We start from the raw sequence: 12,772 nt of genomic DNA on the forward strand, positions 1-12,772 counted from the left end.
CTCATTTACAAATATACCCCTCATATTAGATAAATTGGAACCGTACACATCATGGATGTAATTATTAAGGACTAGGATATTCTACTCATTAATTTTGTAAAGGTCACCCAAGGGCTTTCACGTAATAAGAAATAATTTTAAAATTTTGTGAAAAAAATATTTTAAAGTATGAATTTAATTATCCAACCTATAATCTAATACAAACTCGTGAAAGAAAAATAAAAAGGTAAAATCAAATCAAATTCCAGAAAAGCCCTCGTTAGTCTCCGAACCGAAGACGACCGTTGCCATCAGAGTGTGGTCATCAGTCAACGTGGCAAACAGCGTGATGGATCTGATGACCAAATATGGCTTTTTTTTCTACCGGAACTACCCCCGTGGCCAGTTCGACCGCCACGTCGGATACAGCGACCGGTGAACTTTGGCTTTGGTCCCCGTTGGCGGGTCCCGCCTTCTCGAAACCCACGAGAATTTTCCACCAAGTCGGGCCGACTATTTTAATCCCATCGCCGATTCGATTCGCAGCAACCCCATCTCCGCCGTTCCAACTCGTCCACCAAACCAATTTCTCGGGATCGGATCTCCTGCAGTCCACGATGTAGGAATTTCCAATAACGCCAGCTGTTTGTAAACCTTTGGTTGATACTGACAATTACGATTCACTCCCTCTAAAAATTTTAAGGGATGTATACGAATAATTTATTTATCCCTAATTATCTCTCCATTGGTCTACGAAGATATTTACACAAAGTTCAAATTTGTACAATCTGGCCTGGATAAGATCCAGGGCCCAATATAAATATTTTCTAAATAACTAAAAGAGAAAGGGGCCCACGTTCGTGGACTATAGTGGGCCCAGGAAGGGAGCTGTTCACCGTAATGACAGCTCTCGCTGCGAGATCAAAAAGACGCCCCCCTTCTCCTTCTCCCTCTCCCACTCTGTCTCCCCTCTCCTTTCCCCTTCTTCCGCATCGCAAACCCTTAGAGAAGGACTCGTCGCCGACTTTCTCCTTGAGCTCTCTTCCTTTCTTGATGCGACGCCGTCTTCTTCTTCTTCTTCTCCTTCTCACTCTCTTCTAGTCTCTCCTGCCTCCTTTGACCGAGTTCGCCCGATCCATTTATTAAACGATATATATATATATATACATAGAGAGAGAGAGAGAGAGAGAGAGAGAGAGAGAGAGAGAGAGAGAGAGAGAGAGAGAGAGAGATTTTCTTTTATAAAGTCGAGCCAAGAGAAGCACGCCATCGCTCGCCGCCGCAGGAGACTGGGAGCGAAGGATTTGAAGAGAGGGAGAAAGGGAAACCCTAGATCCGACGATTTCTAGGGTTTCGATGGGTTTCTAGAGTTAGGGTTACGGTTTGGAGGAGGAGGAGGAGGAGGAAGAAGAGAACGAGGTTAAAGGGGAGGGGAGATGATGGTTTCGAGAGGGTTGTTCGGGTGGTCGCCGCCCCACATGCAGCCCCTGACGCCGGTGTCGGAGGTGTCGGAGCCGCCGGAGTCGCCGTCGCCGTACATGGACTCCGGCGTGGAGGCTGTGCCGGTGGAGGACGAGGGGCCAGTGGATGAGGCGGAGGAGATCGAGCCGGCACCGGCCGCAGTGCCGTTCTCGAGGCTGTTCGCGTGTGCCGATAGGCTTGATTGGGTGCTCATGGCGGTCGGGGCGATCGCGGCTGCTGCGCACGGGATGGCGCTTGTCGTTTACTTGCATTTCTTCGGCAGAGCAATCAATTTGCTCGATTCGCAGAATATCCACTCTGCAATCCATGGCCAAGCTGATGAGCTATTGCACCAATTCAAGGAGGTAAGATGAAAAGTTAGAATAAGTGTTATGTTAATGTCTTCTAATGAGAGCCTCCTCATCTTATCTGGTTTTATTATTACTTATCAAGAAGGAATGCTTGACAAAAATAACTTAGCTTCTGTTTCCTGATCTTTAAGAGTTGATGCTAAACTGTTCTACGGTTCCTCTAGCTTACAATATTCTGAAATAGGACAACCGTATTGGCAAGTAAATCTGCATATATAGTGTTGGAGACACGCAATTGGGAAGATAAGATATGTGTTGTCTTATGGAGTCATGGTGTACGACAAATGATTTAGAGAGGAATTAACCCTAAAGGTTTAGAAAGGTAGTGAATCCATCGGATGACCAGAAGCTCTTTGGAGAACCTATTAACAACTTTGAGTAGGCCCATATGTGGATGTTGCTCAAGACCTACCCAGGGAGAAACTTCTTTGATCACCCCAAATATCACTTCTTTCTGCTATTCATGCTTTTTACCTCGAAAAGCATGCTATCTTTGGTCAACGTTGGAAGATGGGTGAATGTAATACAACGCGGACAAGTGGGTTTTCATCCAGATGGACCTATTTTTCTATAAGGTAAGGGTCGGTTTGAGATTTGGGAAGATAGCTAGGGCATGTCATTGCCGTTTGTTATTTTACTTTCTTGAAGCTTCTTATTCAATTGTACTAACTAGTTACTACTTTGGTATCCTCACTCTTAATTTTTTTTCCATTTATAGTATATTGTTTTATTATTCTGCTATTGCTTTTTGTGCATTAAAATGCTAGAATTTTTCACTGTGTGCTTATGTTATAGATCTGTTCTTATGATATTTGTGGTATACATTTTGATTACTTCTTATATCTTGTTTCTTTAGCAATAGGAAATTATTCACTGTTTCTGACACATCTCTTATAATTTTTGAATCCAAAGTTGATCATTTTTGAAGTTTGTATCTTATCTTATAATTTTCTGGTCAATGTCACTTTCAGCATGCTCTATATATTGTCTACATAGCTGCTGGTGTTTTTGCTGCGGGGTGGATAGGTAAGGTGGAAGTAATATCTATTTTTTTATTCTATAAGCATTGAATATAGACCCATTTTGCTGATCAGTCTGCATTTGTAGAGGTCTCGTGCTGGATTCTTACTGGAGAGAGACAGACTGCAGTCATCCGGTCAAAGTATGTCCAAGTGTTGCTAAACCAAGATATGAGTTTCTTTGATACCTATGGGAACAATGGAGATATTGTTAGTCAAGTTCTAAGTGATGTGTTGCTAATTCAGTCTGCTCTAAGTGAGAAAGTAAGTTTTAAGACAAAACTGTTAGTTCTATGCAGCAAGAAAACATCAAATACCCTTTTCTCTGCTCTAGCACTGAGGATTTGTTTCATGCAATCTCTTATCTGGAAATCTGTAGTAATCAGATGTCTATGTGCAGGTTGGGAACTACATACACAACATGGCTACATTTGTTGGTGGTCTTATCATTGGTTTGATCAACTGTTGGCAAATAGCACTGCTAACGCTAGCCACTGGTCCCTTCATTGTTGCGGCAGGAGGAATATCAAATATCTTTCTTCATAGGCTTGCGGAAAATATTCAAGATGCATATGCTGAGGCAGCTAGCATTGCTGAACAGGTCTTCTTTTTGTACCATAGACATATATTATCAACTTCACGTTCTAGTCCGAGCTGAAGTTTTAAGGAACATCATCATCATCGTCATCATTAGTATTACCTATTTATTTCATGACCTTCTAGTTTAATGCTGCTAAGGAAATATGTTGTTTTGGTTGTGCAGGCAATCTCATATATTAGGACTTTATATGGTTTCACAAATGAAACTCTTGCGAAGTACTCTTATGCTACATCACTTCAAGCAACATTGCGATATGGGATACTGATTAGTCTTGTTCAAGGGCTTGGACTTGGATTCACATATGGACTTGCCATATGTTCTTGTGCTTTACAGCTTTGGGTTGGGAGGTTCCTGATTTCACATGGAAAAGCCAATGGTGGTGAAATTATAGCAGCTCTGTTTTCTGTGATCCTGAGTGGACTGTAAGCACCTTTTTGGTAGCTAATTGTTTTCTCAATTCTGTCATTTTTCTCATTTAGTTTTTCTATTTGCAGTGGTCTGAATCAAGCAGCGACAAACTTCTATTCCTTTGAGCAAGGAAGAATTGCAGCTTACAGACTTTATGAAATGATAAGCCGATCAACCTCTACTGTCAATCAGGAAGGGAATACATTAGCTTCAGTACAAGGAAATATAGAGTTCAGAAATGTTTATTTCAGCTACCTCTCACGTCCTGAAATACCTATACTAAGTGGTTTCTACCTTACTGTACCTGCTCGAAAAACTGTGGCCCTTGTTGGTAGAAATGGTTCAGGAAAGAGCAGCATAATTCCTCTGATGGAGCGTTTCTATGATCCTACATTAGGTATCATTATCACAATGACTGTTACTACTTGCCACCAAAGTTCATCTGCATCTCTCATGAATGTTAATTTGAAGGTTTTTAAAAAAAAAAACATTTTGGTGCAGGTGAAGTCCTCTTGGATGGGGAAAATATAAAGAGTCTGAAGCTAGAATGGTTAAGAAGCCAAATAGGGCTAGTGACCCAGGAACCAGCTTTATTGAGCCTGAGCATCAGGGAGAACATTGCCTATGGAAGATCTGCAACATTTGATCAGATTGAAGAGGCTGCTAAAACAGCACATGCACATACATTCATCACTTCACTTGAAAAGGGATATGAAACACAGGTAAGGTGCATAAAATGTATTAAGTTAAGAAAATAAGGCTCCTCTATGCTTTTCTCCTTTCCAAACTAATTGAATCATTCTAGGTTGGTCGGGCTGGTTTAGCATTGACTGATGAGCAAAAGATAAAGCTCTCAATTGCTCGGGCTGTGCTTTCAAATCCATCCATTCTTCTACTTGATGAGGTCACAGGTGGCCTTGATTTTGAAGCTGAAAAAGCTGTTCAAGAAGCACTAGATATCCTTATGTTGGGCAGGTCCACGATTATAATAGCTAGGCGCCTTAGTCTCATAAGGAATGCTGATTATATAGCAGTAATGGAGGAGGGTCAACTTGTTGAGATGGGTACACATGATGAATTGCTGAACCTAGATGGCCTTTATGCTGAACTTCTTAGATGCGAGGAAGCAGCAAAGCTTCCTAAGAGGTAAAGTTCGTGCTAGACTAGATTTTATTGTCTTGAATTTTGCTAACATGTCATATGTTGTACTCCAGTATTCATTGCACTTGTTGATTGTACTATAGTCAGTCATCGGTATCCTGTTTGTTTTGAGTTATATAGTAGGTGTCTTTTACTGTTTATTAGCATTGAGTATTGTTTCATTTCATACCACAAATTTAATGTCACTCAATATGGAGTTATATCAGGGAGTGTCACCTTGTGCGACAGTAAGACTTGTCGTCCTTCCTTTTGTAGTTTTTGGTTTGAAATTTTGAATAAAGAAATGTGTCCACTGATGGGATTAGGTTGCATATAACTAGCCTCCCAGTGCCCAGATTAGCCAGAGCCTCGAGCAGTAGGTTGTGCCTTCTCTTTTTTATTCAATGGTGTTGCATGCCCAACATATTATTCTAGTATATCATTGAGATGAAATCAGTTTATGTCATTCCTAGATATTACTAATTAAGAGCCTTTACATGTTCCAGTACCACAAAGATATTTGTGATGATCGAGTTATCTTTCTGCCATAATGGTTGATTAAGCATGTCTTTAGTGAAAAGAAAATATGCAATGGTATTACTCCCAACGTTCTACTTTCAACATATCCCATTGTTACTATGTATACTATTTGTGCCTATTTGCTAATTATTCTTTAAAAATTGTTCTTAGAGTATCAGAAAACAATCAGAAATCTTTTACTGTTATATTAACAACTATTATTTCTGCCATTTTTTCTCCTTGTAGGATGTTCAGTTGCTTGTATCTGGTTCTTTAGCATGAATTGTATTTATAATGTCAGAAAAACATTTTGAACTTTCTGAAAATCTCCTTCCGTCGAATTTTGGCACATATACTGTTGGCATTACTTAATCTCTGTAAATAAAGTGATCTCAGGGTAGCTTGTGATCTTATTTTTCTAAAACTTTCTCAGGACACCTATTAGGAATTACAAACAGCCAACAACATTTCAAGTTCAGAAGGATTCCTCAGCAAGTCGTAGCTTTCAAGAGTCATCATCTCCAAAGATGACAAAATCACCTTCACTTCAGAGAGGACATGGTTTTCTTGCGTTTCGGCAGTCAGATGTCAATTATAACTCACATGAATCACCGAAGGACCAAAGCCCACCTTCAGAGCAAACTGTGGACAATGGGCTGCCCTTAGTTGCAGCTGAAAGAGCTCCATCCATCAAAAGGCAGGATAGTTTCGAAATGAGATTGCCTGATCTTCCCAAAATTGATGTCCACCCCATAAATCGACAATCTTCGAATGCTTCGGACCCAGAATCACCTATATCTCCACTTTTGACTTCTGATCCAAAGAATGAGCGGTCGCATTCAAAGACTTTTAGCCGTCCACTCAATCAGTTTGATGATGTCCATGCAAAACAGAAGGAAGCTAAGGACCTCCAGCACCAGAAACCTCCATCTTTTTGGAGGCTTGCGGAGCTCAGTATTGCAGAATGGCTTTATGCTCTTTTAGGGAGCATTGGCGCTGCAATTTTTGGTTCATTTAATCCCCTTCTTGCTTACACCATAGCTTTGATAGTGGCAGCATACTATAGAATAGATGTCCGTGACATACACCATGAAGTGAATAAATGGTGCTTGATTATTGGATGTATGGGTATCATAACAGTAGTTGCCAACTTCTTGCAGCACTTCTATTTTGGTATAATGGGGGAAAAGATGACTGAGCGAGTGAGGAGGATGATGTTCTCAGGTAATTAATATTTTTCATATTGCCGTAAGTTTGTGGAATCTGTAATCTGTAATATTATAGTTAGATGCATGCATCCCAACTGATTTACAATGTGTTTCAGCAATTTTACGTAATGAAGTTGGCTGGTTTGATGAAGAAGAGAACAGTGCTGATATGTTGTCCATGCGTTTGGCGAATGATGCAACATTTGTTCGTGCTGCCTTTAGCAACCGACTCTCAATATTCATACAGGACACAGCTGCAGTTGCTGTTGCTCTTCTTATTGGCATGTTGCTAGAATGGCGGGTGGCACTTGTTGCACTGGCAACTTTACCCATACTTATAATTTCTGCCATTGCACAGGTTAGCATAATATCCTTAAACCTATATGCATTTTGATGTGAGTTCTGAGCTCTCTTTCTCCCCCCCTCTTTCTGCCCCCCCCTCCTCCTCCTCCTCCTTCTCCTCTCTCTCTATCCCTCTCGCACCTTCTGATGTCCATGTTTTCTGGTGTGCATGCATCTTATGGTGGTAGCATTTTTCTAGTTCCTTTACTTTTAATTTCTAAAGTTAACATTTCAATTGGAATCATGTTACTTCCTTTTAAGTTTCCCTCCGTATAAGCTTACTGGAAACCATCTTGCAGAAAATGTGGCTTGCTGGGTTCTCGAGGGGAATCCAGGAGATGCACAGGAAGGCCTCTTTGGTCCTCGAAGATGCAGTCAGAAACATTTATACTGTTGTAGCATTCTGTGCTGGCAATAAGGTAATGGAACTTTATCGACTGCAGCTCAAGAAGATACTCACACAAAGTTTTGTTCATGGGTTGGCTATTGGTTTCGCCTTTGGCTTCTCTCAGTTTCTCCTTTTTGCCTGCAATGCTCTTCTTCTTTGGTATACTGCTGTTTCTGTCAACAAAGGCCGTCTCACAATAGCCACAGCGCTTAAAGAGTACATGGTTTTCTCATTTGCAACCTTTGCACTGGTGGAGCCATTTGGCCTTGCTCCATATATACTTAAACGCCGGAAGTCGCTTATTTCAGTATTTGAAATTATTGACCGTGTGCCTAAGATTGACCCAGATGACAATGGTGGCTTGAAACCTCCAAATGTGTACGGAAGCATTGAACTCAGGAATATTGATTTTTTCTATCCAGCTCGCCCTGAGTTAATGGTACTAAGCAATTTCAGTCTTAAAGTCAGTGGGGGGCAAACAATAGCAGTGGTAGGTGTATCCGGTTCAGGGAAGAGCACAATAATTTCTTTAATAGAGAGATTTTATGACCCAGCCGCTGGCCAAGTTTTGTTGGATGGTCGGGATCTGAAGCTGTTTAACTTAAGATGGTTGCGGAGCCACATGGGTTTAGTTCAGCAGGAACCAATCATCTTCTCGACAACTATAAGGGAGAACATTATATATGCAAGGCACAATGCAACTGAGGCTGAGGTGAAAGAGGCAGCAAGAATAGCAAATGCGCACCATTTCATAAGCAGCTTGCCGCACGGCTATGATACTCATGTGGGAATGAGGGGGGTTGATTTGACACCTGGGCAGAAGCAGCGGATTGCAATTGCTCGAGTAGTATTGAAGAATGCACCCATCTTATTGTTGGATGAGGCCAGCTCTGCGATCGAGTCAGAATCGAGTAGAGTGGTGCAGGAGGCTCTCGACACTTTGATCATGGGAAATAAGACAACAATTCTCATTGCTCACAGAGCAGCAATGATGAGGCATGTTGATAACATAGTTGTCTTGAATTGTGGTAGGATTGTTGAGCAGGGTACACATGACTCCCTGGTGCAAATGAATGGTTTATATGTCAGGCTGATGCAACCTCATTTCTCTAAGGGCCTTCGTCAGCATCGACTAATGTAGTCAGCTTGAGGTGATATCGTGTGTAAATTATTAGTGCATTCATCAAAGTTCTCTCTCACCCGCCCTAGTCGCCGGTGACATGGGTACCCTGCGCGCTCTATATCTAGATGGGGGCAATGCATTTTTCGGTGTGGTGTGCATTATGGGTGAAATGGGGAACCTAACGGGTCACGATCAGTTATGCTGGTTAGTTATAGTTGACATGTCCATTTGCTAGGAGTGATAGATTGGAAATAGTTAAAAAGGGTTTGGAGGACAAGCAATTGAGGTGCATAATTATGTCTTGTGTAATGCATTCTTTTGGAGGTCTGCATCCTCGTCATCAAATTACTTCTGTCTCCATTTGTATTAAATTCAATCTGTTTATACCTCTATAGAATGCGAGTTTGCCACCCTGTCTGAGGCTGTTTGCTGTCTCCTTTACATTGTTTCTCATATCTGCGTTCTGTGATGCAACATAGTTTGGACCTTTTCAACTCCTTTACACTGTCTTGAAGATATCCTCAGGTGGTTGATTTTGGCAATGAAGGATTGCAATCTTATGAGGCATCTTTTGCTGGAAAATAAGAACAAAAATTATGGACCTTATTTTGATGGGCTGCTTGACGAAATGATACCAATATTTGAGTGCTAATAAATACAATATCAGCAAAAAAAAAACTCTTCCTGCTGTTCTTCCGTAGTACTTTATAAAGTAGGGAATATATTCATTTAGATAGATGAGAATGAGATGGATCTATGCATGAGCTACAGTATCATAAGTTACTCGAGAATCCAATATAGACTGGACAAAAGAGCACGTACGATTAATGGGGAAAAAATTACAACATATATGCAAGTAGTGTTTTAAAAACGGAAAAAGAGAAGGACATATATACAATAGAATAAACTTGAAAGAATATAATAAATACTCTCCATTCTAACTCATATGTCTAAAATCTTGAAAGAGTCTGCAACCACTTTGAGCTTGTTGCGGACTCTACTCCATCTCCTCTCATTTGCCCCCACAATCAGCGTGTAGTAGCGCCCTTCAAAAACACGTAGATGGAAAAAAAAAGATAGGTAAAAATTTTGCAAGTATCGCCAGAGCCAAGGGCTTACAAGAGGTTATTATTCAGTAAAAGATAAATTGCTGAAAGACAACACATATGAATGTAAAGAATTGCCAAATATTAGTAGCATTTAAAATGCTTTTATATTAATAATTTCACTTTGATTTGCCTTAAAGCTTAGGATCAGATCATCTGCAACCTGGCCTATTGGTCAACTGCAGAAAGTTCCTGCAGTTGATGCTGCAGATGATCTGCTCCCATGAGTCTGTTATCCAACATTAATCAGTAATATGACAATAAATCAGTTCAGTAATTTATGCAACGGTTCTACGGATTATATGCAAATTGTTCTGTGAAGTACATCTTAATCCAAATCAAGTGAAAACATGGTTTCTTAGTAACATAAATTGATGCAATAGTGTTTTCCAAATCTTGGTAATATAACAGGTAAAGTGACTTCAATAAAAGAAGAAGAAAAAAAATATCTTTCTTAATGGTCCCATGTTGATGTTCGACTTCACAGTAATACGGTCATCACAAGAACAGAATATTAGAATGTTCCAAAAAGGCTAAATGGATGTTTGATTTTTCTTGTTGGAAGATGTTTCTGTTACAAGCAACTTGAATCATAAGCTTAGGTCAGAAGTACCAGTTCATATGGATTACTGAGATTAAAATGAGGAAGTTAAGAGTTCTGCATACCATTGCCAATTGCTACGGTGGCAAATGCGGTTCTGGAGAAATTCGGCGATGCAAGTTCATATTCAAAAGTCCAGTAATTCTTGCCATCAACGGTACGCTGCATTTTGTTCTTCTTTATTAGTATCCTTATCTCAGAGTCATTATATAGAGGAAGGAGAGAAGGTCCACTTCCATTAATCTTTAAATTTGAAATATCAAAATCAACTTGAGTTGCATATGAAGAACATGACCAGGTACAGTCAAAGTAAGAAAATCTCATCAACTCAGGAGATGCTTGAAGAAGAAAGTTGCTTCAAGGGTGGTCATATTAGATGCATACGTTGTGGATAGCTGCTTTTTCTCATAGGAAGTAATTACACAGATTAAAAGAAAAACTAAACGTGGGGATCTAATTGTTATTGATAGTGATACAATAGCACTATAGAAGACTAGCTGATACAAATGCCAACAGCGAAGTAAAATAAATCTGGTCTGCAAGAGATGAACTGCATATAAAGTAGATACATGTAATAAGACTGAAAAAGACAACAAACCTCCTGCATGTCATAGATTGTTGGTACTTGGGTTGGCGCAGCATAGACATTCTTTACCAAATTGAAGATCACCTGCTAGGCAAAAATTCAAGTCATAAACAAATTATCTGCAAGATGGTCATTATCAAGAGTTTTACTGAATTATACAAATTAATTCACAGTTCTAAGAATGATATTCTTGCATTATCTAAGTGAAAATAGCTCCAACTAATGATGGTTTTCTTTTAATTTTTAAAGAAATAAAGTAGAGATAATTTTCAGCAAGTTTCCTCTGTTTGCATCATTGAGAAATGTCAAGGACGATAAAGCTTACCTCCTCCATTGGGCCCAAATCGTGGACATCTTTTTTATCAGTTGGAATGAAACCTACTCTCACGTGTTGCAATGCTGCAAAACGATCTTTGAATGCAGAATCATGCCCTAGGAAGTCAAAATCCTATAATGACACAACAATGAGGCACAAAAATTGGATTCCAATATTCAATTCTTTACTTTTTAGAATTTGTCTGACAATATAAAGCAATATACTTGCAGATCAATCTAATGGCATACCCTCCAATCTGATGGATAGTAATAAGTATATCCATCTGTGAAATCAACGAAGTCTCGATATTTGTCTGGTACTCCTGCAACCATTAAATTAATGGTATCAGCTTATACGAGGAGACAGAAAATTTCCAAGCCATCAACATGAATGCCCTGAGAGCTCATCATATCAAGTCCTTTGATTTAGTTATATGCAGAACAGTTAGAGATACTTAATACTCTCAAGTAGCATGAAAGAGAGGAAATGACTACAGGAAAGAGAAAAAGACACATGATACCTTCAGCGAATGCAGAACTTGAATGAGATAAGCTGGTGATCAATGCCCCAATTCCAACTAGTGTCCATCTTCTTTTCATAGAGGCTATAAACAACAACAACAACAACAAGAAGAATTTGAAATGCTTAGCATATGTAAAGTCCAACGAAGGAGGAAATATATATACATATATATACTGGAGCAGCTAATGAGCTATTCCCTTTTTGCTACATATCTAACATTTCTCCAAATAAAAGAGAGGAAGGCAAGGCTGCACTGCTATCTCACAATCTAATGTCTTCACAAACAAGCACATAAATGAGAAACCATTGTTCATCAATTAATAAGAAAAATATACCATTTGAGTAACAACTCGAACCATAACCAATTCAATTCACCTGTGCAACTTAAACCAAGTTCTATAAGAAAAAAAATGCAAATTTAACCCAAATCAGCGATAAAGAATGAATCAAAAGATACCCTTTTCATCCGTAGACACCTCTCTTGCAGCCCCCCTGATGTTAGACGAAGGTATTACATTGAATCGGGCAGCCACACCGGAATTTTTGGCCACCAACTGTGAGAAAAATCACGAAAATACACCCCAAAAAGGAAAAACGAATTAGAATGCGTTCTCTAGCTGTATGCTTCCTGATGGCAAAAGATGAGACAAGGGAGATGATCGCACTTGGTTGGGAAGAGAGCAAACCCAGCTCGGTAGAGTTGCCATGGAATTGGAGGAAGGAAAGGAGAAGAAATCGATATAACGATTTACTAATGCAGTAATTCTGAAGTAGAGAGAAGAAGATGGCCGGCGTTATCTATTCGCGCGCTTTCTAGGACTCGTTCGCTTTTGTGAGTGAAGGCAAGGTGGCCAGCTCAGCCTCACCCTTATCTTTCTCCTCATGTTTAAGCTCATAGCTTTAATGGACTTCCATTTATACCCGCAAAGTATATATTTTCCAATTTATAATATATCTAGAAAAGTGGTATTTATTTGCAACAGGGTGACAGTATTATACGTAGAAAATTAGTGAGTTTTGAAGGGTGTACATGTAAATAATAAAATTTAGAAGGATATACATGCAAAAAAAAGATGTAGTTA

The 12,772-nt window shown here is 39.7% G+C and overlaps 2 protein-coding genes across 2 annotated transcripts; one reads left to right on the forward strand and one right to left on the reverse strand.

Moving 5' to 3' along the window:
* Positions 1-1,161: 1,161 nt before the first annotated feature.
* Positions 1,162-8,972, forward strand: LOC140790368 (ABC transporter B family member 20-like). Its single transcript, XM_073140424.1, has 11 exons — positions 1,162-1,805; positions 2,783-2,837; positions 2,919-3,094; positions 3,231-3,431; positions 3,594-3,853; positions 3,926-4,236; positions 4,341-4,561; positions 4,645-4,985; positions 5,932-6,722; positions 6,823-7,064; positions 7,348-8,972. Exons 1-11 carry the CDS (start codon positions 1,416-1,418, stop codon positions 8,575-8,577), a joined length of 4,218 nt encoding a protein of 1,405 aa, XP_072996525.1. The 5' UTR covers positions 1,162-1,415; the 3' UTR covers positions 8,578-8,972.
* Positions 8,973-9,362: 390 nt separating this feature from the next.
* On the reverse strand, positions 9,363-12,613 carry LOC140790369 (photosynthetic NDH subunit of lumenal location 1, chloroplastic). Its single transcript, XM_073140425.1, has 8 exons — positions 12,356-12,613; positions 12,148-12,244; positions 11,689-11,772; positions 11,417-11,490; positions 11,178-11,300; positions 10,865-10,936; positions 10,332-10,428; positions 9,363-9,605 (listed from the first exon to the last, which is right to left on the reverse strand). The coding sequence occupies exons 1-8, from the start codon at positions 12,395-12,397 to the stop codon at positions 9,502-9,504; spliced, it is 693 nt and encodes a 230-aa protein (XP_072996526.1). The 5' UTR covers positions 12,398-12,613; the 3' UTR covers positions 9,363-9,501.
* Positions 12,614-12,772: the final 159 nt, after the last annotated feature.

The sequence above is a fragment of the Typha latifolia genome, chromosome 6, assembly GCF_019914945.1.
Source record: "Typha latifolia isolate L0001 chromosome 6, TyphaL0001v2, whole genome shotgun sequence".
Lineage (NCBI taxonomy): Eukaryota > Viridiplantae > Streptophyta > Magnoliopsida > Poales > Typhaceae > Typha > Typha latifolia.